The sequence below is a fragment of the Arachis hypogaea genome, chromosome 17 (genome assembly GCF_003086295.3).
Source record: "Arachis hypogaea cultivar Tifrunner chromosome 17, arahy.Tifrunner.gnm2.J5K5, whole genome shotgun sequence".
Taxonomy (NCBI): Eukaryota; Viridiplantae; Streptophyta; class Magnoliopsida; order Fabales; family Fabaceae; genus Arachis; species Arachis hypogaea.
The window spans coordinates 130,544,355-130,569,924 of NC_092052.1; the positions used below are offsets into that span (position 1 = coordinate 130,544,355).

At 37.0% G+C, this 25,570-nt stretch overlaps 2 protein-coding genes across 3 annotated transcripts; one reads left to right on the top strand and one right to left on the bottom strand.

Annotated features, from left to right (window-relative positions):
* Positions 1–1,043: 1,043 nt before the first annotated feature.
* LOC112766859 (probable ubiquitin-like-specific protease 2B) lies at positions 1,044–8,827 on the bottom strand. Of its 2 annotated transcripts, none has more exons than XM_029294201.2 (16): positions 8,411–8,827; positions 7,304–7,617; positions 7,095–7,182; positions 6,939–6,985; positions 6,597–6,794; positions 6,396–6,474; positions 6,171–6,279; positions 5,860–5,922; positions 5,181–5,312; positions 4,671–4,871; positions 4,525–4,580; positions 4,337–4,430; positions 3,810–3,903; positions 3,233–3,352; positions 2,491–2,889; positions 1,044–2,235 (listed from the first exon to the last, which is right to left on the bottom strand). In XM_029294201.2, exons 1-16 carry the CDS (start codon positions 8,538–8,540, stop codon positions 1,258–1,260), a joined length of 3,102 nt encoding a protein of 1,033 aa, XP_029150034.1. In that variant the 5' UTR covers positions 8,541–8,827; the 3' UTR covers positions 1,044–1,257. The 2 variants fall into 2 exon arrangements, with proteins under 2 accessions (XP_029150034.1, XP_029150035.1); XM_029294202.2 differs by having other exon boundaries at positions 7,082–7,182; positions 8,411–8,676.
* Positions 8,828–10,788: 1,961 nt separating this feature from the next.
* LOC140180773 (serine/threonine-protein phosphatase 7 long form homolog) lies at positions 10,789–12,435 on the top strand. The gene is made up of 5 exons (XM_072222066.1): positions 10,789–10,857; positions 11,307–11,710; positions 11,793–11,906; positions 11,991–12,078; positions 12,163–12,435. Exons 1-5 carry the CDS (start codon positions 10,789–10,791, stop codon positions 12,433–12,435), a joined length of 948 nt encoding a protein of 315 aa, XP_072078167.1.
* Positions 12,436–25,570: the final 13,135 nt, after the last annotated feature.

Here is a 25,570-nt window from a genome sequence, read left to right on the forward strand (position 1 = left end):
ACCATTAACACAATCTAAAAACATTACTGGTTTCCATTATTCTGCCTATTCGTTTAGCAAAGAACAAACATAAATCGAACAATTGATCATTTGTGGGGGAAAAGAGGGACTAAATGTATATAGAATAAATTACCATTTGTATCCATGAAAGATACAGACGCTGAAAAATGTACCCATACAAGAATAAAACAACAATTGTAACTATAGAAGATGCCTTATGTGTGCCAAAAGTACACTAACAGATCAATTGCGTAACCAACGTCCGGGTACTTTTGGCACACGAAGGTCATCTTCCGTAATTACAATTATTGTTTTATTTTTGCATGGATACATTTGTCCGCGTCTATATCTTTTATGGGTACAAATGATAATTTATTCAATGTATATAATACTGATTACGATACAGGTACCACAATCAGATGCCTCTCTTAATGCAATGCACTTTTATTGTGAGGCGGACATATGTTTCGCCAGTGTTAGTCTGCATTAATCAGTGAAGACCTATATTAAATATCATTATCACTAACCTCCAAGTGCTCAATCCCAACAGAAGCCTGGCAAAAGAAATTAAGAAAGTGTTGGCACCCAAAAATTGCTTCAAGAAACAGCTGAGGAAATCTTAGTTATTAGATTTTAGTAGGCTGATGAATAGATAATGGTCGCTAACAAAAAAAACATATTCTTATATGGGATGGCACATTCTTGCTCATTTGAAGAACCAGGTCTGGTTCAAGAGACTCGCACTACTCGGGAAAAAAAACCACTTGCAGTGTAGATGTGTATATTGGTGTGTGTAGTGTCGATGTGACAATCGAAGTTTACGCAATTAAGGTCGAATATTCTATTCCCAATGGGATTTTAATTTCTAGTAGCGACATATGAAAACAACTATTTGTATTCTGAAGCTTGATGGCTAATATTTATATTCATGATTATTTTTCACCTCCATTTACCCTGATGCCAAACTATGTTAAGGTGAAGCAATTTACGGGAAGCAATTACTCCAAATTTTTCGGAGAAGAAATGGGAAGTTCTTGGAACAGTTTTCTATCAAGCGAACAATTTTCTATCTTTGTAAGATTTAATTGTGCCTAAAGCCGCAGATATCTCTACACCTAAGTTGCAGAAACAACAACGGCGAGAACAAAGTCAATAGAGTAATCGCCACTAGGCAAGAAGACTATTCACATGTTGGCAAACTAAGACCTATAACTAATTCAGAAACGTAGCAAAGAAGAAATACCCATCCATCCATATCTACAAATCAGAATCTGTCGCAACTTCCTCACTTCTACATTGCTGTGGCATAAGCCGCCTTCTCTTTGCAGCTTGTTCCTCACAAATATCAAGTGCCGTGCCATCAATCATTTGACCATCATTATCACAAGTGGCCTTGTCATCAACTATCTTACCGTTGTCATAGATGACCTTGTCATCACCGGTCTGATCACCACAAGTGACCTTGTCATCAGCCATCTGACCATCACCACAAGTAGCTTTGTAGTCAACTGCATGACCATCCTCACTAGCGACCTTGTCATCAGCCATCTGACCATCTTCACCAGTGACCTTGTCCTCAACCATCTGATCATCACACGTGACCTTGTCGTCAACCACATCACCATCCTCACTAGTGAACTTGTGATTAACCATAGGACCGTCCTCACAAGCAACAAAGTCATCAACCATCTTAACATTCTCACATGTGACATTGTCACCAACCGTATGATTGTCACAGGTGACCATGTCATTATTCATCTGGCCATTGTTGCAAGTGACCTTTTCATCAATCATCTGACCATCATCACAAGTGACCTTGAGATCTCCCATCTGGTTACCATGACAATTCGTATTCAAGTCTTGAACAATTCCGGTGAGAGAGGCAATTGGCAAATTGTTATCACCAGAGACAGGAACATCTGTTAAATATTCCGGGTTTTTCATTGGTGGATGACGATTTATTTGACCAAGGTCAGCTTCATTTCCAATAGGGCAATTTTCAACAATCCCTATGTCATCTTCAGAATCATCAGAGCCACCACTTGATCCATCTAAAGAAGACTCGGCCATGTTATGCTCGGTATGCAAAGAGGTAACTGATCTATGACAAGTGTCATCTCCATAATCCCTAGGTAAATATGGCAAGGAACAAGCTTGAGGAGTAACTGCCGCTGCTTGCTGGAAGTTGGGATCTGAAGGCAAATACATATATTGTTCGCCAAGATCTGCATCCTCCTATTTTAAATACAAAGACGAAGCAGGAGGAACAGGATCAATATTACGACAACAATGTAGAAAAATAAGATATTAGACCTAATTGCTAATTTAGATATTTTACACATCATTCAATGGTAATATTAAGAAGTGTACCCCACCAGGGGAAAAGTCCCATCCCATAAGATACGTAACAGACCCCCTATATGACCATAGGGTGGAACATAATCAATTTCAAGACTACAAATGCACATGCAGACAAAGTTGAGTAGATACCTCCATTGAAAATATAGAACCATTGAATCGATAATCAGAAGACCGCTGGCCAAAAGATTGGCATTGTCCCACTAATGTTCCTGCTGAAGTCCCTGGCTCAAAAAGATCCTTAAGAACCAAGCCTGAGTTATTTAAAGACTGAGGATCCAAAGATGATGATGCTGGCAGTAAAGTGATTTCAATTCCCTGACCAGCATGGGAATTTGCTGACTCTCTATTGATTTCTGGGTGTTGAACACTTCTATTCTCGTTATTTTCAATGTATATGTTGTCATCATCACTACAGTCTGAAGAAGAGATTTCATGTGAGCCACGGTTTTCCACAAGTTCAAATATCAACCTCTGGATAAGTGTTCGCTTGAGGTAAGCCTCAGCAGGAAGAAACCAGTCCACATTTAGCTGGGAAAATAAAAGCTAGTTAGATTGGGTAAAAATCCATATCATTCAATAAGTTGCTTTTTACAATTGTAATGATAAAAAACAGATACATGTACTATAGGAAAGGAACAACAGATACAGTAAGAGTACTTAGATAGCCTACTATGAAGATACAAGAAATTGAGAAAATTCCAACAAACAAAAGAGTAAAACTTTTTCTAACTGAAAAACAATTAACAATCCAATTGGTTAATCAAGTTAATACCTGTTAATAACTAGCCACACACACACCAAAAACTCATTTCCTGCAACTTTTGCTAAACATACTGGGAATAGTCAAAACTAAGTAAAATACACCACTTACAAAGTTGGAGAACTTCGTTAGTTTGAATGGATTGAAATTAGAAGGAGCTTCAGAAAGGAAAAGCTCTAGATAGTGCAGCAGAAACAGACCACAATCATATGAGTTTTCTTGCTGTGGCAACTGTCATGAAACAAACATTAATCCACTAGACATTAGTAAAAAGAACCTTAAGAATTGGGAAAATAAAGGGAAAAAGATAGTTCCCCAATAGCTCAAAAAATATAACCATGGACAATTAAGGAAATTTCCAAATGATTAAAGCACAGCATATGCATTTCCTAGTTTTTGAAAATTAAATCTCAAAAGAAGGGATTTTTCATATCAAATGCATGCATCATCAGTAGTTTGCCATAGGATCCTAGCACATAATGGATTAAAACAAATAACTCTTTTCAAAAAAAAAAAAAAAAAAAGTCTCACTTATAACAGTGAGTACAAAATATTCATGTTCATCAACTTAAATAATCATGTAAGGGAGCACAATTGCAGTTGATAAAAATAAAACCAAGATTTGCTTTATTCAACACCAAGAAATCCTAAAAAGGACGAATAAAATAAAAATATTTGTAAGTAATACCGCAAGAGAAAGAAAACGCATGTTAAGGAATCTTGATTCAAGGTCTTCTTCCAATGTAGCTGCATGCCTCTCTTTCCATTCTTCCCACAAGTAACTATCAATATCAGACCAGAAGGGATCAAAATTTAAATCTGAGTTCAACTTTTAAGATGAGAATACAGATAAATATAAGAGACAAGATACTAGTACAAGTAAACATTGATAATACCACAGACATCAACATAGAAATCAACATAAGAAAACAATAAATACTAACAGAAAACTAGTAATGAAATAGAAATTGCTATTGCATGCTCTCTGCAGCATCGCTAAGCATAGTAATGTTGGTTTTCTTGTATAACATTGTTACTCATACATAAAATTATATGATATTTGCATTTTCAGTGTTCAAACTAAATATAAAGGCCAAGAACAGTCTAACTCCTAAAACCCACCCAAAGAAATATGTATGAACATCAGCATAAAATTGGAGATGATCAATGAAATAAGTGTATGCAAATGAGAAGTTCTAATACTCTCTGTCATACCTTTGCACAAGGTTTTTAAGACCATTATGACTTCCTTTTATAGAATCCATATGCAATATGCAGGGAACTTTGAGTGACTTGTCCCGCTCCTTATCTAGAATAGTTATACAACATAAATATCTGATAAAACAGAGATTCACAATAAACTATTAATATTAATATCCATATCCATGTGCAATATTTCTCACCATTAAAGTTAACCACTTCACCAGGATGACATATGACTATCAAACTCCAGTGTAGACTGTCATCACAACACAATTTCATTTGGATGAGCACTTGAATACAGATAGAGAGACAAAAAAGAAAGAAGCAAACTTCAACACAATCTTACTTGAAGTTTACTGGTATGAAGATGTAATCTTTTTCAAATAACTTTACTTTTCTCGTCCATTTGCGAACACGCAGAAATGCTGCTTTGCCATCAGAAGCACTTGCAGGATTTTTATCCATATCAGCAAGCTTCCGAAAGAAAAAACTGTTAAAAAAATGATATCTTGACTTCTCCTCATCTTGTATTTGACTCTTCAGATATCTGCCAACAGTAAGGTTTTTAAAATGAAATACATTCAATCAAGCACCGCAATTCACTTATTTAATATTCTCTGCTTTAACATTGGGCAATAGTTACTCATTTTAGTATTCTCTCTGCATGCAGGTGCCCATCTTTCACATATGTGCCTAGATATATGATTTATATTCAACTGAGGAATGCATATTACAAAATTATATAATACAAAGGAACCTGCATATTCCATTTCATAAAGTTCCGGTCTATAAAACTGGATTGCGACCAAAGAACAAAAACACTTGACAAGAGAATGCAAAAATTATTCAAACTTACTGGATGTAAAAATCAATAATTGTGTCATTAACAAATGTGTCTGGCCGCAAGAGATCAACATCTCTCTTACTTAGAGAAACAGCATCTGGATCCCCTTTTGGATAGATTACTTCGTCAAAAGGCTGCACGAAACTGTTTCAGATAATAAAACCTAAGTATTAGCCACAACTCAGTATTTAATACTCCCTTCCCATCACCAAAACAAAAGAAACACTCGCACCTTCTAAAGAAAATACAACAATAAAATCAGAGGACAAGAACATGCAATGTATTAAAGTAGAGAACAGAAGATATTATGATATATTACATCCAATTTAATGAACACCTTGCGAAGAACCAATAGATTAAAGAAGATTTGCATAAACTTCATTCCCAATTAAAAATCTATGGGCCAACACTTTTCTGTACTTTGAGATATATGGGAAAGATGAAATGCTATACAAAGGAAAACTTTCCAACAAACAAGCAATTAAGGATTTGCAACCTCTTAAGCAAAACATCTAGGCAGCAAACTAAACAGCACAGAAACAACATAACACAAAGGAAAACATTCAAATTCAGCATATATCATGCAAACACACGAGAGACAAACATCAGAAAGAAATGAAGTGCAGTAATTCCATGGTATCTATGAATCTAAGCATACTTGTTTAAAAGATAAAATAAAATTCTAACTCACTTAGGGAAGTAGCTTCTCGGATCTTCTGAATAATTTTCATTGCCTTCTATGTCCATACTGCAACTGAAAATATAATCAAAAGAATGTTATCTTACGTCAAGTGATACAAAATGGCATGCCTAAAGTCTGAACCAATAAGTAAGCTTTCTTACGAGAAATGGAGCTTCACATCATAAGTTTATATAATATAAAAATAACAAAAAAAAAAGACAATATTATTAATAAAAGCAACAGAGTCCAGCAGCCACTCATGAATTGCAAATCAACTACGATTATATAAATTACCAAGAAAGACTAATTTGATGACTTACTGAAGCACAATTTTCCAAATATCTGAGTATTTCATATTCAGAGATGTGATCTGTTTATGCCTCAGAGACCAATTGGAATCAACAACCGCAATCTCCAATTCCTCAATGCCTAGCACATGCAGTTAAAAGTCAACTTATATTAATTGAAAATATCATATATGTCACGTATGCCACATGGTAAAGAAGAAAACCTCTACATGGATAAATTACATTAAATATACTCACCTGAAGTGGTGTTGTTTGCTTGATTTGACTCAGTTGCTTTACAAGATATTACACGAAGCTTTAAAACGATCGTTGCACTCTGAAAGAAGTATAAATCAGGATATAAAGAGTTCATAACCACCTCTCCCCCCCCCCCAAAAAAAAAAAAGACAAACAGAACACACACAACAAAAAAAAAAGACGAGCAACAAAAGTACTCACACTCTGGAACGACTTGCACTTAATATCAACGAGATCATCAACTGGCCATTCAAGCTCAATGGCTCCTTGCTTTATACATGTAGTTGAAACATTAATCTTGATACAATAATGTGAAAATGTTAACTTTGGCCCCATATAGTAATTATCCTGGTATATGACATAATCAGGATGAAGAACAACTTCCATATTTGCATCATCCTGAAAATTACATGGAGAAAGAAAAACAGTAAATAAGACAAACCAACTGAGAAAGTAACACTCGACTATAACGAAATAAGCAAAAATTATAGTATAACTACAAGTTACAACTGAAGCAACCATGGAAGCTTGAATATGAATTACCATGTTGTAACCGTATCTGCCATTCAATTCACAACCATTCGACGAAACTGAAATCATGGAACTAAGTTTAATGAGTAAAGGGCAACAAAGTATTTCCAAATCAACAGTGCAAGAGTGAATGAGTTTCAAGGATCCAGGATTACTATAAAAGCACACCATTTTCTACAATATCAGAGGCAGGACTTGAAGGAACACTCTCATTCATGCACTCATCAGCCTCTGAATTAACATCAACTGATTCATTCTGCAAAATTATAAAGTAGAGGATAGAAGATAAAATCGACAAGGATATAAATCTCTTTATAAAATCCTTTCCTCGGGCTACAATGTTATGTTATGGATAAAAAAAAAAAAAGCTACATTACACTGGATGGTGACCGTGATGGATCCATCTGGCTTGTCTGAGGTGATTCCTCACCACTTGTATCCTTTGCTTCTGGTTCATCATGGTTATAAATATCTACTTTAAAATTACAGTGATTTTCGTGACTAGTGAAATTTGATTTTTTAGCATGTTCCAGCTCAGAATTCGAGTCTTTTCTGTCAAACTTATATCCCAATGTGTCCAGAGGGAGATCTAAACCACTCTTTTCAGGGTTGAATTTATCACCAAGTGCATCAACATCGACACATGTAATATCAACATCGTTCTCGGCATTGACTTTGTCTACATGAGTGTCTGTGAATATATGAAGTGTAGTGAGCTATGTACAGTCATTATATTTCCAAACAGCTTAACAATGAGCAATAGCAAAACTAGCACATTTATGTCATGCCACCGCATTCACATTAGAACTTAAATGTTTAAATAGTAAAACAAGAAAGATGCAAAGTACATGAGAAGAAAACACTTCAAATTCAATGTCAATTGCATCATCACACAAGGTATACTCGCCCCCCAAAAAAGGGAAGCAGCCATACTTATATGCTCCTGCTGAGATGGCTATGTCTATCGGTCTATGCATATGGGCATGCCGTGGACCTTTGCCACACCAATGCATCATAGTGAGTCCATAGATGACAATGTATCTTGGACTTGATGACCTCATTCAAATTCTCTAGTTCCGTAATGACAGGGTTTGTTTTTTATTTTACAACAACAACAACAACTGCATCCTTCATTTGGCAGTTAAGACGTTTGCTATCGTCTTGGATACTATCAACAACTCTCTCTTCTCTCCCCTTCCATGATAAGATTTCAGTGCTTTCCTATAAATATATCGCGTTCTTCATTATCTATCTACTAAGATAACGTGAATTTCAAAGTGCACGGACGAATTTGAAGTACCAGAAATTTTTCCTACCAAAGTGGCGCCACAATTTCAAACAACACAGAAAATTCTACCAAATCTCCACACGCATTGCACAATTTCCCATCCAAAACGCAAAATAGGCACACGCAGAATCGAAAATTGTTTGTTTCTTTAGAAGGAATTAGGGTTTTAGAAGGGGGGGGGGGGAATTGCCCTTACCGTGGTTAGAAAGGAGTGGAGGATTGAGGATAGGGCTTCTGAATTTAGCGATCTCGTTGTGTTGTTGTCGTTCTTCTTCTTCCTCATTGAAATCAAATACGTGTAGATCCGTGCGCGGAGACTTGTTCATCGTCTCCGAGAGAGGTTTTGGCGATTTCGAACTCGGAGCGAGCTGAGAAAGGTGACTCAGTGAGTCAGGGGCGCGAAATCGATGCGAAGTGGTAATGGACGAAGCTGAGACTTTGGGAGATTTTACTACCCTTGGGGTTGAGGACCCGAGAAAAAGCCTTTATATACCGTGGAGCTGGCTAATTAGATCATGCCACGCGTCCCTAAACCTCTGTTCTGTTGGAAACTCATGAGTCGTATCTTTCTTGCGAGCTAAACAAGTTGTGGTAAGTCATAAGTGAGAGAACTGCTAAGGTTGTTGTATCAATAATAAATTTATATTAATTATTTTTAAATAAAATCATTGTTTTATTTAGATTTCGTATCAATTAAAAAAATAAAATCGACTAAGTACATAACTTCTTTCATGAATCCTCAAAGATTATAAGAGGAAAAACAGTTGAAAAAAATAAAAGGAAGGATAAACAACAAGAGAAAGAAGCACAATAAATCAATAATAATAATAATAAGTGTATCTTAAGAATCATCCAAAAAATATAATGTGATGAGAGTGTTGTATATAATAAAAGATAACAACTAAGACACCAATATTAACTTGCCTGAACAAAAAGTTGAGTTAATTAGTTGAGAGGTTTATCTATTTTATGCAACAAATTAAAAAAATTTTATTAAAAATATAAAAAAATTTAAATTTTTAATGTATTTATTTTGTATTTATTAAATAAAAATATTTAAAATTTTTTATTAATAATAAATTTATTATATGTTCTAAGAATACATGTTAACTAAACCCTTAATTGAGATAGTGGAAATTGATGAAATAAAATCTATTTGTTAATTAGAAGTATCAAAAAATATCTAATTAATAAGTATTTTTTCTAAACACTTTTTAAATGCGTTTAGTTTGCCTATGTCTTACATGTTAATTAAGGTTATTATGCATGGAAACTTATTTTTTTAAAATATATAAATGCATAACAAAAAGATTAACAATTTTAAATTTTATATATTTTTCATATTTTTTTCATCTAATACTTTAACATATATCCTAAAATTATATCTTAACTAAATTCATTTGAATATCTCTAAGTATTAAAGTAAAGAAAAAACATTTATGAGAACCCGGAAAAAAAATTACTGGCATAAATCACATTGACCTATTAACTCTAACTTTTCGCTAGGAGTATCTATGGCTGCGTTTGTTTCTGAGAACATGACATGACAAGACACTGAGAATAGGATATGATAAGACACTAATAGATAGAGACACAAAATTTTGTATTCTTGTATTCTGTTTGGTGATAAACTAGAACAAATTATGAAAATTCAATTTATTTTCATTTTTTTATTCAAAAAATTTGAGATAAAAAATATAATAATAAAAAATATAATTATAAAAATTAACAAGAATAATGAAAGAAAAAATGAAAAATAAGTTGTGTCCCTTGTTAGTGTTTTCGTGTCCTTCCTGTCAGGACGGACACAAAATACACTAATTCAGTGTCTCTGTACATATTATCTCTATCCATGTCTCCTCTATTAAATATGATTTTGTGTCTTTGTGTCCCTGTCCCAGTGTTCTGTCTCTGTAAACAAACGCAACCTATGATATGATTGATAAAAAAATTCGTGATTACCAACAAATTTACTAGGATGTCGATAAATATCCATGTCATTGTTGATAATTTTTTACCTATTTTACTCATGTCAGTTATAGTCACTAAAATAGTTTTGTCAATAATTTTATTTTTATTAGAGATTTTTATTAGAAATAAATATTATTTTGATCTTTATAATTTAGAATGAGGGCAATCTACCTAATTAAATAAAATGTGAGAATCCTTTACCTATATACACAAAACAGAAACTTGTTACATGCATGTGCAATTTCATCTTTATGTAAACCATGAGAGCCTACCACGGTTTCCACCTTTTACGTAAACCGTTGGAGGCTACAAGGTTTTATGGTTGGAAAACTTTGGGCATAATCCCTGGCTACCTACCACGGATTATGAAGAAAAAAGCTAAGGCATATACCGTGGTTGCTTCCCACGGTTTATAAAGAGGAGGCCTTGAACGAAAACCCCCATTGGTTCCCACGGTTTACATGCTAAGTAGTATAAATACATAATCCGTTGATGGTCATGGCGGATCATTTGTGCTGAAACAAAAAGTGAAAGAGCAAGGGGGGTTGAGAGAGTTTCAGGGAGAGCTTTGGAAGGTTTTGGTGAGATTTGGGTGGTGGAGCCATGGAGGACGAAATTCGCTTGTATCGACTAAACAGCGTTGCTCACGTGGCTGGATTCATCGACGAAGAGGTTAGTTATTTTTATTATTATTAATATTGTTATTATTATTATTATTTATATTACTATTATTATAATTATTATTATAATTATTATTATTATTAGTAATATCATTTTATTACTTTTATTTTTAATTTGTTATTATGATTTCATAGTAGCAGTAGTAGTTGTATCATTATTAGTATTATTATATTTGTTACTATTATGATAATGGTAGTTATTATTATTACTTTTATTTTGTACTAGAATTGGGAGGTGTTAGCATTATAATTATTGATATAGTTAGTAGAATTATTCTTGTTGGTATTGTTGTTATTCCTATTGTATAAATGTTGTTGTTATTACTATTTATTAGAGGAAATAGAAAACCAAAGTCGGTATCTAATAATTTTTTTTACACTATGTTTGATGTTATTAGTATTGGTCGTATGTTGAGGGATTTTGTTACCCACATTTTGCAGCCTACTAGGGTTATTAGCGGCGTTAGGAGACAGCAGAATATGCCTTTACACGACCGGATTATATCGTATCTGGAGACCGCCGGCTTGTATCATTTGGCTAGGCTGAACAGTCACTGGTTCTGGGTTGATGAGCCTCTAGTTAGTGCATTTATTGAGCGGTGGCATCCCGAGACCCACACCTTTCATATGCCATTTGGGAAGTGCACTATCACTTTGCAACATGTGGCATATCAGCTGGGTTTGCCGATCGATAGGGAGCCCGTTAGTGGGTGTCTGACTGAGTTTGAGAATCTGATGGAACACGTAAGACCGGCATGGGTGTGGTTTCGAGAGTTTTTTGGGGAGTTACCTCCGCAGAGTAAAATCAAGCAGATGACAGTGTGCTACATATGGTTCCATGAGAGGTTCCGGGTTCTCCCAACAGATGCTAGTGAGGAGACCGTGCGTATATACGTTGTATAGATGTCTTTGTCGTGGGACAAACAGAAACGTTGTTAACTTGGCCGAGCCACTACAGCTTCTACAGTCTTGGATTTTATGGAGGTTTCCCACTTTGAGGCCTAGTGGGTTTGATGGATTCGGGTTTTCGCTTGCATCCAGGTACGGTTTAATATTTTCGGTTCATAACTTGGTCAACATCATTTGTTCTTGATGATTATGACATGATTTGAATGAAAATTGTAGGTGGGCTGAATATCTACTGAGGAACGATGCAGGGGATCAAAGAGTGGTGTCTGCACGCCTTACTTTGGATCGATTGCGTGTCCACGATGTAAATCATGTAGTTATTGCTCTTACTTGGACTGGTTTATGTTAAATCTGATGGTCTTACCTAACTGTAACTTTTTCGATACAGTTTGTGTGGGAGCCGTATTCTTCTTCCGAGGTTGCTTCTGTTATTCACCCGGAGATACTAGTTGACGAGCACCGTAGGCTATGGACCAGCATCACCAGCCTGATATATTTTGCTACGATTGAGTGGCATCAGGTGGATAGGATGCTACCTCAGTTTGGCGGTGTTCAGCATCTTCCTCAGGGGGCTCTGAACATAGATTGGCTACATGCCAAGGATGGCAGGGGTGGGGACCGATGGTTCCCCAAATATTATCAGGAGTGGCATCAGCATTGAGAGAACCGGCTTTATTCAGTCATACCAGTCGATTGAGTCCCTGACCCCGGTCCATCAGCTGAGTACCTTGAGTGGTGGTGCCGTGTGGCCCACAGATTCCTATCCCCAGATGTTGCCTTTCAGGATCCGAGGTCGATTGTGTTGACTGATGAAGCCCGTCATAGAGGGTCATCGCAGGCACCTCCCAGGGTGCAGGTTTACGACAGACCAGATAACAGGCGAGTCGATCGACGTCGGCGTATAGGCACACGTACCACAGATCGAGAGTGGCGATGGCTCGACGACCGTTTGGATGAGGACCTCCCTGGTGCTGGTGATGGAGATGCGGTGGATTATCGTGTTCCTCGACGTAGAGATAACAAGGAGACCCTCCTGTAGTGTCACATGCGATCGTAGGTTGGACAAGAAGAATGCCCATGACTCTGCATTTTCTCCCTTCACAAGGGCGAAGGCTATCGGGAGGATGTTCGAGTTCCCATCCTGCGCTATCACCAGCAGCAGCGTGCCTCCGTACTTGCCATACAAGTGGGTACCGTCAATACTCACTAGGGGCTTGCAATGCCGGAATGCCTCGATGCAGGGTAAAAATGTCCAGAAAAGTCGATGAAAATACACGGTTGACTCATCGACCTCACCCCCAAGTAGAACATGAGAGGTCTTCAACACAGTAACTGTCCCAGGCATGATCGACTGTACCCCTAGCATCCAACGTGGCAACTCCGCGTATGACTCTTCCCAATCTCCATAGATTTGTACCACTGCCTTCTGTTTGGCCATCCAAACCTTCCTGTAACTAGGCCTGAAACCGTAATCGGCTTCTGTAGCTTGTTGCAAGACCTTTACCGTAACCGCAGCATCTGCCTTAACCAAGGGAAGAATCCTCGCACAGATAACGTGGTAATCCAGCTGACGGTGATCGCTAGAAATGGAGGTTGCCAAGCAAGTGTGTGGCCCGTTGTACCTCCTAACCTCCCAAGTCCTTTCATGCACGCAGCGCTACGCGAATCAACCAACTACAATCCTTCCCGAACTCCTTGCATTTTCCATGATACTTCATATGGTCTGATTCGATGACTCTGTACTGAACACCTCGACGGATAGTCCTTCACACTCAAAACAGCCTTATCTTTATTCTGGAATAATTGCCCGATCTGAAATTCTGTAGAAGAGCCCCCAACTGTAGGACCACCGTCTGATTGTTGACCCAAAGCCTCCAAGTTAAGAGTGGAGAAGTGTGGAGGGTACTGTTGAGTGCCAGAACTTGAATGCCCATGCTCTGTATGTGGATTGGCACCTGTGTCATTATCACTGTCCCCAACGATATCTACAGGCTCCTGGTCAGAGTCATCGTCACACATTGCATTCTCTACTCGATCAGGTTCTCCAAAGCCTTGCGCATCATGGATCAAGCCACCACCGGTGCCCACCACATATGCCTGCCCAGAGGCCCCTGGATTCTCCACAAGTACAGAACTACCAACCTCCGTTCGATCTAAATCAGCCGTGAATGAGGGGGATCCGACCAGCGGAACAGGTGGTCTTACCACAGGCATCGAACTAGACGCACCTCCCGCGGCAGTCAAGCTATGAACTGGAGCTAATGCCCCAGAACTATCGACACCAACCTCCAGCTTCGCGAACAACTCGTGTATTCTGACCTCCGGAAAACTCCTAACACAATGAAACAAAACCCTAATATCTTCATCAGCCGCTAGCACAAAGGTATCATACTTAACACCGGTCAAGACAACTGTGATGGAAATCTTGTAGAATAGCTTTTTCACCCACTTGCTACCAAATACCCCAAGCTTCTGCAAGATGCTGTTCTTCAACTCTGACAAAGTGCTTGATGAACTGTTGAAAATACTCAATGGTTCTCTATCAGTGAACTTCACACCATATTTTTTACTTCTTTGGATTTTCCCAGAGCAATGCACTAAGACAAGAGTACTCTCTTCCTCACTTGCCATTGTGACAATAAACTCTTCACCAGCTTGAATCTGACTCACATATATATAGATTTTTCCTCCTCATAAACCGTGGCAGCTAACAAAGGTTTATGCCCACTCAAACTTCTTCATAAACCGTTGCTGCTTACCATGTTTTATGTGCTTTTGCCAACTTTAATAAACCGTGGTAGCTTGCCACGGTTTATGTCAAATTCCATTCACAAGTAAACCGTACCTACTAGCAACGGTTTATGTATTACTTTGAAACCGTGGTAGGCTCCCACGGTTTACATAAAGATAAAATTGCACATGCACGTAATAAGTTTCTGTTTTGTGTATATAGGTAAAGAATTCACTCATTTTATTTAATTAGGTAGATTGCCCTTAGAATGAAAATTGAAATCGCTCTAAACCTTTTTTTTTTGTAAAAAGAATATTCTTCATCATTAAATTTAGTACTAAATTATTCTTTCTACATTTCCAGACAAAAAATGTGGTAATTTTTTTTCAGAATTAATATCTCTTAAAACATTTTAAAAGTTTAAGATCATCCAAATAAATATGAAATTAAATAATTAATATTATACCTATATATTATAATTAATAAATATTATCGCTGCAGATGTAATAAATAGAATGTGAACTAATACCTTCAAATGAGAACACTCAACTTTAAATTTTCTATTTATCAACTTTTTTTTCTCTATTAAGGGGTCAATATGAAAAAAGGTTTGAATATCTCTTATCATTAAAAAATAATAAAAGACAAATAAAAACTAATTATTTTTTATAAAGATACGTAAGTATTTAATAAAATAAAAATAAATAATAAAAAGAGAAGTTTCTATAAGTTATAATTAATTAATGCACACTTAACAAGATTATTATGCTATTTATAAGATAGCTTCTGTTTTATGTCTATGTTTATTATAGACATGGATACAATGGCATAAATTTATTATTTGATTGTTGAGACATACAAATTTTAAAAAATATGGTAAAACACAAATAAATAAAAAATATATGTATTTAGTGTTTTTTTTTGTTTTTAATCATTTATCTGATGGATAATGTGTTTTTTATCAATTATAAAAATACAAATCGATCTTTCAATTATTTATTTATTTGTTCAATCTAATTCCTGTAATCAGTTAATAACAAATCACATGCTGACATGTTAAATAACGTGTACACGTGAGTTTCTGTCTTAATAGGGACAAATCGTTCCATCAACCTTTGACAAAATGTTGTCGTTCCATAAGCGTTGTGATTCCATGAAATTCCTTTCTTTTCCTTGTCATTTACGTTTGGCCCTAATCCTGAAAAATATTTCTCATTTTCCTCCAAAACAGTGTTACATTGAGGACGTGCATGTGATGCATTTTTTTGTGAGGAAATATTGATTGCATTTTGAAAATTTTTTTGAAACGGTAAGGTATGCTTCGTCTTGCTTTAGCTGTTTCTGTGCCTTAGTTGGATAGTATGTGAAACAATTGCTATAAACTTATTTTTTACTTGTTTTTTGGTTATGCATGGTAATTATGAATGAAAGTTATAAAGTGTGGTTTAGGGTAAACAAAGAGTTGTCTGTGTTTGGTGAGTTAGAATTTTTGTAAAATTGAAGTTAAATTGAAAGCTTCTATCTTTATTTTTACTGATGAATTAAGATATCTTGTAGGATAAAGATGTAGTTTTTACATTTATAAGTATAAGTGGCATTATAGTTATGTGGTTTTGATTGGGTTTGAATTTTAGTTAGATACTGAAAAGGGTAAAGGATTTTGCAGATGTCTGTATTTGTTGTACCTTTTTTCATCACGGTCGGAGTCTTAAGAGATTCAAATGGACTGTTGTAGTACATAGATGAAAAGGTTGAAAAGTTTTCACCATGGATATTGGTTTTGTCAACAAGAAGGACTTGGAAGAACTATTTAGGGAGTTAGGATATCCAGAATACAAGAAAAAGTATTGGCTTGATCCAAGGACAAGAACATGGAGTTTGGACTTCATATTCTAAAGGGTAATATATTCTGTAAGTCAACCAACGGAAGTTAAACCAAAGCCACAAGTTGAGCCAGAGCCTGACCCTTTGGTGATCACAAATGATTCTTATTTGGATGATGGATATAAGAGTATCGAGGATGAGGCCTACAAGCCTCCTCTTCCCAATTATGAGACTGATAGCAGTAAGTTAGAGTTTTCAAGAAGACGTGAAAAGAAGGCAAAGGAAAAAACATATGTGTCTCCTTCAAAGAAGAAGAATGTGTCCCCTGAAAAAAAAAAGGGTAAGAAATTCTCAAAGAAGAATGCTGGGAAGAGGAAGAAAAAATATGTGTTGTATGGTAAAATTTGTAACGACCCAACTTTTGATACGTCATGACTGATGCCAAACATTTAGGTGTTACTTATCGTATGGACCTAATTAGCACTAGACTCACAATTTCCTTATCAAGTGTTATTATAAGCCTTTGTCGGATTAGTGTGATTAAACTATTTTTCGTAAAATTCATTTAGTTTTTTTTCCGCAAAGTCAATACTTACAGCAACATCACAGATAGATACACGATAACAGAATATATATACATATATAAACATAAGATGAGTTTTGGAAATACATGCCAAAGATCAAAATACCAAGTACTACATCAAAAGTATATATACATAGACAAAATAAGAAAAACGGTCTCAATCCTCACACGGGTTTCCTAATCTGGAACTGGTCTGCTGAAAGATCCTATCCCTCTAAATACTACAAAAATGAGAAAAAATAACACTACAGATCGCCAAAAGGAGTAGAAGATCAACTATGTCAAACTCTGGGATGGTCTCCGAACAACTCTCTGATAACTGGCCCAACCTCCTCAGGAATAGGCTCCTCATCAGACTCTAAATCTGCCTCCAACTGCTCAACCCAGGTGGATGAATCATCGAAAGGGTCAGCCACTGCAAGGTCAAAAGGTGCGGCCTGAGCAGTTGTAACATGGTGTCCCCAAGGGTTGTCAGGCATAGGCTCAACCTAGAGTGCGGGAATAGGAAAATGCTGAGCAAGATTTGGATCATCCTCGTGAACGTACGGAAACTCCAGATATGGTACATCGTAGTGCGGCCCTACCAAAATGAGAAGATGGGAGAAAGGGAACTGGCCTTCAGCTGGATGTAGCTCGGATAAGGTAAACTCATATGGCATGTCGGAATCTTAGTGCGGGCTATGTACAAAAAATCGAAAACCACGGTCATGCAAAACGTAGATGCAGGTCCTTGGTGTGCTCCACATGAAGACTCTTCCCCGCACAGGGTCCTCATAGCTCAAGACAAGCAAAATCTCAAAGAATATCACTGTCGATCCCATATGGGGAGGGGAAAGAAAGAAAAGAAGGGTGAGAACCTAAAGTTCCTAGCAGGGTGAAAAGGGGGGCTAAGATCTTTGTCTCTAAGTTTTCATTAAATGTAAAATTACAACATAGGAATAACAGAGTAGAAATATATAGCGGACAAACAGAATCAGTCATAGACAGTTAGGAAATTGCAGTAAACAAACACAAGAAATTCACATGCGCAAAACGATATGATGCATGCATGTTCCTAGTACAGGCCATGAGCTCATGTGTCAGTTGTCTACCCACAACCTGACGTTACCCAGGGCGAACCCCGAATATGATTTCTCACTGAGTCAGTCAGGCACTGGTATCATCCATGGCGAATCCATGTCAGTCAGGATACTTCGACATCACGGGTTTATCCGTGTCAGTTAGGCCAAATCATAAGTATCATCATGGCTGAACCCATGTCAGTTAGGATACCTCGGCATCACGGGTTTATCCGTGTCAGTTAGGCCGAAAATAATAATAACAATTTGCTATAGCTTAGAAAAGTGCATCTCAGTGAGAAATAGACTATCAGTCAGGCGGGCATTCCTGCATTAGCAATCTTAGGCTATCAGTCAGGAGGACGTTCCCGTATTAGCAATCTTTGGTCAATATTTTGGGTTTTTCTTATTCTCTACGTTAATCTCTTGGGGACTTTTGCCCTCAGCTTTTTGTACCTTATAAAATATTCATATACGTAGTCTATTTTCTGCAACTTTGTTCTAGTAGTGGCTAATCTTCTATTTAGTAATTAATATACTGAATGATCTCAGAATTGTGCAAACTATATGTTCACGCGTTCGTGACGGACTGAAGTTTAAGACAATATCATTTATGCATAGCTTTGATACCAGTCCTTACAGTTATGATTATAAAATAGAGACTGTTATGTACAGTCCCCCGACTCAACATCCATTGACTTTCTAAGGCGCATATATGTCATGAAAAGTTTGTGCAGGAGACCTTAACTTACATAAGGTGATTCTAAAAGCCTAAAGATTTAATTTAAATTAGGTTTTGAGGTAATCTGATCAAAATTAAATTTTATAATAAATTTTAAAGTTCTGTCATTATTTTGAGAAAATTTTAAAAAAATAGCAGACAGTAGTGATTTTAATTAATTCGTGAAAAATCCTATTATGACCAATTATCTCTCAAAATTGGTAATATCAAATAAGACTCACCTAGCTTTCAAACAAACAAAATTTCAGTTTAATACCATATCACACGAAAAAGTTATACATCTAGGAACATGGCCATGTTTTAGAGAAAGCTGTTTTGAAAGGTCAGTGAGCTAGTCACCTTCCCACCTGCTTAATTAATTTGAAAAATATGGCATTGGACTGAAATTTAAACTGAGTATAATAGACATACAAGGCTATAAAATTTCTTTAATTCTGACTTAATTACTTATCAGAATTAAAAGTTAAGTAGGTTTGAAGTTGATGCTTCTGCAGCAGGAACATAGAATTTTCTGCAGAAACCAACAATTTTTTTCATTCCTCTCAACCTACTTATCGATAGGTCCTGAAATTTTTATAAAATATTCAAGACACACCAAAGTTTCATGGAAAAATAATTTTGTTCAAAGTGGTGGTCTAGGTTGCTCCGAGAATTTAATTCACCTTGCTACCAATTATGCAGAAATTATGCATTAAGCACTTTTCACAACCTCATATGTCAAATTCCACATCTAAGCTTATAACTCTTCTAAAACCACACATTTAAATTTCCTTTTATTATTCAAAGTTTCTACCACCCTAAACATAGCCCCAAGAACTCATAATCAATAATTCACAATTTTACAAGCGCATATACATAATTGAACATTTACTTTTCTGCATCATATCAAAATAGAAATTTCATATGTACTTATCATCAATCAAACACATAATGAATCATCAATCCATACAAGCAAGAACAACAATAAAAGTAATATTCTATCTATCCTATCCCTTACTTGGTTGTCTCGAAAACTGAGGTGCTTTGCTCCCAAGCTCACCTTCTCGGCTACAACACATAATGCATCATAATTCAATTTTGTTCATCATAATCATCATGGCCTTGAGGCCGAATCCATGATCACAAGAAGGAGAAAGATGAAATACTCACCTTCTCTAGCTAGATGGTTCAATGGTTCAGAGGAGTTAGAGAAAATGGCCTTGAGTTTCACAAACTAGAAGGAAGAACAAAGGTTGGTTTGCATGGTGATGTTAGGAACCGAACTGATAAAAGAAGGCGAATTGAAGTTCCTCACCTTGTGAATAGATTTTTGGCAACCAAAAAAGGGTAATGATGGAAGGAATTTGACGAGAGAATTTCTGCCAGTAAAGAATTTTACAGATAAAGTCTCGTTGCAAGTATAGTTTCTAAACCAACAAAGAATCCTTTCATACAAAAACTTTGGTTGTCACAAGTAACAAAACCCAATAAAATTTATAACCGAAGTATTTAAACCTCGGGTCGTCTCTCAAGGAATTGCAGGGAGGTGTGTTTATTATTGGTTATGGAAAAAGTATCTTTTTGGATTTTTTTTGAGATAAGAAGCAACAATAGTAAATGGCAATGGAAACAAACTAACTATAAAAACTCTTGGCAAGGTATGAGAATTGGAAATCCCATCCTAGTTATCCTTATCAGGTGTGATGAGAATTGTTGCTGCTCCCACTTAGTTAATCCTTACTAAATAAAGGAAAGTCAAGTGGACTAATCAATTTGATTCCTCAAGTCCTAGTCAACTCCTATAGAAAGACTAGCTTTAGAGGGATCCAAATCAATCAGCAATTTCCAATTATCAATCAACAGCTGAGTTTGACAACTCAAGTGTCACCAATTACTCAACCAAAGCTAAAAGAGGAAAAATCTAAATTATTTATATCATAAATAGAAGAAAGTAATCATAAATCTGAAATACCTCGAATTGTATTAAATAGAAAATCAAATTAAACATAGGAATCCATAAACCGCATAGCAATATAAAGTGATCAATAGGGGAAATAGATAAACTAGAATAAATAAAAGTAGAAGAGAACATAAATTAAAGGAAGATTGAACCTAGAATTGAGAAGAAACAATCCTAAAGCTATGAGAAATCCTAAATCCTAAATCCTAAGAGAGAGGAGAGAGCCTCTCTCTCTCTAAAACTACATCTAAAACCTAAAATTATGAATTATGAAAGTTGTATGATGAATGAATTGATTTTCCCATTTTATAGCCTCTAATCTGTGCTTTCTGGGCCGAAAACTGGGTTAGAAATAGCCCAGAAATCACCCGGTGATTTCTGGTACGTACAGGTCGCGGCACTGTCATGCGTGAGCGTCGTCCACACGTGAGCGTGGATTTAGTTTTTGCCAAGTGATGCGTGCGCGTGATCCACGCGTGCGCGTCGCCTATTTTCGAGGCAGATATGGCAAATTATATATCATTGTGAAGCCCCGGATGTTAACTTTCCAACGCAACTAGAACCGCCTCATTTGGACCTCTGTAGCTCAAGTTATGACCATTTGAGTGCGAAGAGGTCAGGCTGGACAGCTTTAGCAATTCCTTCAGCTTCTTGTATTCCTTCCACTTTTGCATGCTTCCTTTCCATCCTCTGAGCCATTCCTGCCCTGTAAACCCTGAAATCACTTAACGCACATATCACGGCATCGAATGGTAATAAGAGAGGATTAATATTAGCAAATATAAGGTCAAAGAAGCATATTTTCAATCATAGCACAAAATCAGGAAGGAAAACGTAAAACATGCGAATTGTATGAATAAGTGTGAGAATAATGGATAAAATCCACTAGATTAAGCACAGGATAAACCCTAAAAATGGGGTTTATCAGAATTCAAGCTTTTCAACCTCCTAAGGAAGGCAAGAACTTGATGGTGATGGTCATGGTGTCCGATTTTCCTTCTCTTCGGTTAGCTTGCTCTCCTTCCTTTCTTCTTCTTCGGTGATGCCCTACTCCCACAACGCTCTCTTTCTTTTTTCTTTTTTTCTTTTTCTTAGGGTTCAGTTTAATGTAGATTATATATATAAAGGGTGATAAGAAAGTCAGGTGTAAGGAGGTAAGGCTTCGATGCTTTGTTGTTGTTGTGAAAAGTTGACAAGTGTGATTGTCATTAAACGAGTTAAAGGTGTGGTTATGGTTAATGCATGGTGAGTTCGGTGATGAGGGGAGAAGGGAGTGTGATTGACGGATTTAATCATGGCTGAATTATGATTGGTTTGAGTGAGCTAATGGTTCAGTTAACTTAAGGTTTTATGCAAGGGTGGTTAAAGCTTTAATTTGGCTTAACGCATAGCAACGACATTTTGGTCCAAGAATAAAAAATGTGATCATGTACTAATTGATTGATGATGCATCTAGGGTTCCGCCTCTACTAATTCATTATTTAATGAATTAACGAAATGTGGCTAATTCGAAAAAAATTAACTATAGCAGTAATTATCTAATTACCAAAACTCGTCATCAGAATGACTAAAAAGTTTTAACACCACGGGTTACGATTCTAATCTGTTATCAACGCTATATATATTTAAACTTATGTGTATCGATAGACGTTGTCAAGAATAAGAAGTCACAAATCTCGTGAGGTAAGGTGGTTACATTCTACCCTCCCAAAATAAATTTTGCCCTCAAATTTTGTTACCTCGAGTGAGAGAATCAGTTTTAGTGACGTTCTTAGGGTTCACAACAAACACCCTTCCTGACTGTTGCTGCCTAGGAGGAGCAACTCCTGTCCTTCGTCATTCACATTCTTTGGCCATGTGTCCTAGCTTACTGCAATTATAGCAAACCCCTGTCCTCAGTAGGCAGGCCCTGCCTCCATGACTCTTTCCACACATAGTGCATATTGGTCCTGACTGGTTTGGTTGTGGCTGTTTGTCCAAATCTGGGTGGCGAGCAATGTTATCCATTCTAAGACGAGGAGAAAAATTACCATTCTGTGGATTCTGACAAGGAGTAGGTTGCCTTGTCGCTTTGAAGTTCCTTCCTTGAGGAGCAGGGTTACGATAGAAATTCCTTGGTAAAAAGTTCCTTTGATTAATTCGTGCTACTGCTAATTTCTTTACGCATTCATCTGTCAGTTGGCTCTTGTTAACTAGTTCCACAAAATTTTGGATCTCCAATAGACTCACGTGAGCTAGTAATTCCTCTCTAAGTCCTCCCTCGAACTTAATGCACTTCCATTCTTCAAATGCAGCCGGTGTTCCTTGACAGACTTTCGAGAATCGGCATAACTCCTCAAACTTACGAGTATATTCAGTGACTGTCATGTTTTCCTGTCTCAGCTGAAGCAACTCTAATTCCTTAGCGGTGCGAGAACACTGAGGAAAATACTTCTTGTAAAATTTAGTTGAAAATTCCTCCCAGGTGATGTCAAAAGCTTCTCTTCCTAGCAGTTGAAGTACTCCTTGCCACCAATGTTGCGCGTCATTTCTTAGCATGTAAGCAGCAAATTCTACACGCTGTTCTTCAGGGACTTGTTGTGCTCGCAGTGATCATTCTATCTCTTTAAACCAATCATCAGCTCACGTAGCACTTCTGTTTCCATTGAACTGTGGCAGAATTTATCTTCAAGAAGGAAGCTAACATCGCTGCCCAGTTATCATTGCGTAATCTATCTTCACCTTCGTCGCTGTTCCTATTTCCACGTCTAGTTCCATGGCTACTTTCAGCTCTGGTGTGACGGTCAAGACGTTTAGCTACTCGATTGGTAGCAGCTACTGAATCACGTACAGCAGCGGCCATAGCCTTTACGGATTCGAGAATAGCCGTTGCATCGAGAAAAGTCTCCTCACTCGTTTCCTCCCATCGAGGGCGTCCTTGCCTGTTTGCAACCATTTAAGTCCTATTAATACCTAATAATCAATATTAAAGTGATCAATTTTAATATATCAAAATCAAGTATTAATATTACTATAATGGATATTCACAGACCTTCATCCAGAATATATTATAGAATATCCCTACTGCATAGAATAAAAAGATTCAGGGTATGCAAGGAAGCATAATCAGTCTATCCCAAGGTTCTAAGGACAAACTGTTCTGATACAAACTTGTAACGATCCAACTTTTGACACGTCATGACTGATGTCAAACGTTTAGGTATTACTTGTTGTATGGACCTAATTAGCTCTAGACTCAGAATTTCATTATCAAGTGTTGTTATAAGCCTTTGTCGAATTAGCGTGATTAAACTATTTTTCGTAAAAATTATTTAGTTTTTTTCTACAAAGTTAATACTTACAGCAACATCACAGATAGATATATGATAACAGAAGATATATACATATACATAAGATGAGTTTTGGAGATACATGCGAAGATCAAAATATTGAGTACTACATCAAAGGTATATATACATAGACAAAATAAGAAAGACAGTCCCAATCCTCACACGAGTTTCCTAAACTAGAACCGGTCTACTAAAAAGGATCCCTCTAAAATACTAGCGAGGGAAAATAACACTACAGATTACCAAAAGGAGTAGAGGATCAACTATGTCAAACATCGGGATGGTCTCCGAACAACTCTCTGATAACTGGCCCAACCTCCTCGGGAATAGACTCCTTATCGGACTCTAAATTTGCCTCCAACTGCTCAACCCAGGTAGGTGAATCATCGGAAGGGTCAGCCACTACAAGGTCAAAAGGTGCGGCATGAGCAGCTACAACATGGTGTCCCCAAGGGTTGTCGAGAATAGGCTCAACCTGAAGTGCGGGAATAGAAAAATGCTGAGTAAGATCTCGATCATCCTCGTAAACATATGGAAACTCCAGATATGGTACATCGTAGTGCGGCCTTACCAAAATGAGAACATGGGAGAAAGGGAACTGGCCTTCAGCTGGATGTAGCTCGGATAAGGTAAACTCATATGGCATGTCGGGATCTTAGTGCGGGCTATGAACAGAAAATCGAAAACTATGGTTGCGCAAAACGTAGATGCGAGTCCTAGGTGTGCTCCACATGAAGACTCCGCCCCGCACAGGGTTCTCATAGCTCAAGACAAGCAAAATCTCAAAGAATATCACTGCCGATCCCATATGGGGAGGGGGAAAGAAAGAAAAGAAGGGTGAGAACCAAAGATTTCCAGCAAGGTCAAAATGGGGGCCTAGGGTCTTTGACTCTAAGTTTTCGTTAAATGTAAAATTACAACATAGGAATAGCAGAGTACAAACATATAGTGGACAAACAGAATCAGTCATAGACAGTTAGAAAAATGCATTAAACAATCACAAGAAATTCACATGTGCAAAACAAGATGATGCATGCCTATTCCTAGTGCATATAACACCATAACTTTTAGCACCTCATGATCGCACTAAAAGTCCAAGCATTACCTTATGATATCAGAATAGTTCGTTCCTGTTAGAGCCTTGGGAATGGACTGACTATGCTTCACTGCATACTCTGAGTGTCTGTCATGCGATAGGACTTGTCTTAATAACAAGAGTTTCGATTTTATATGCATGACTGCCTATTGATTAACGTTGTTAGCTTACCATTGCATACCTCATGGTATTAAGTTGGCACCATAATGTAATGCATGGACTTTTAGTGCGATTATAAGATGCTAAAAATTATGGTGTTACAGTACAGTCCATGAGCTCATGCGTCGGTTGTCTACCCGCAACTCGATGTTACCCAGGGCGAACCCCGAATATGATTTCTCAGTGAGTCAATCAGGCACTGGTATCATCATGGGCAAACTCATGTCAGTCAGGATGCTTCGCATCACGGGTTTATTCATGTCAATTAGGCCAAATCATAAGTATCATTATGGGCGAACCCATGTCAGTCAGAGTACCTCGGCATCACGGGTTTA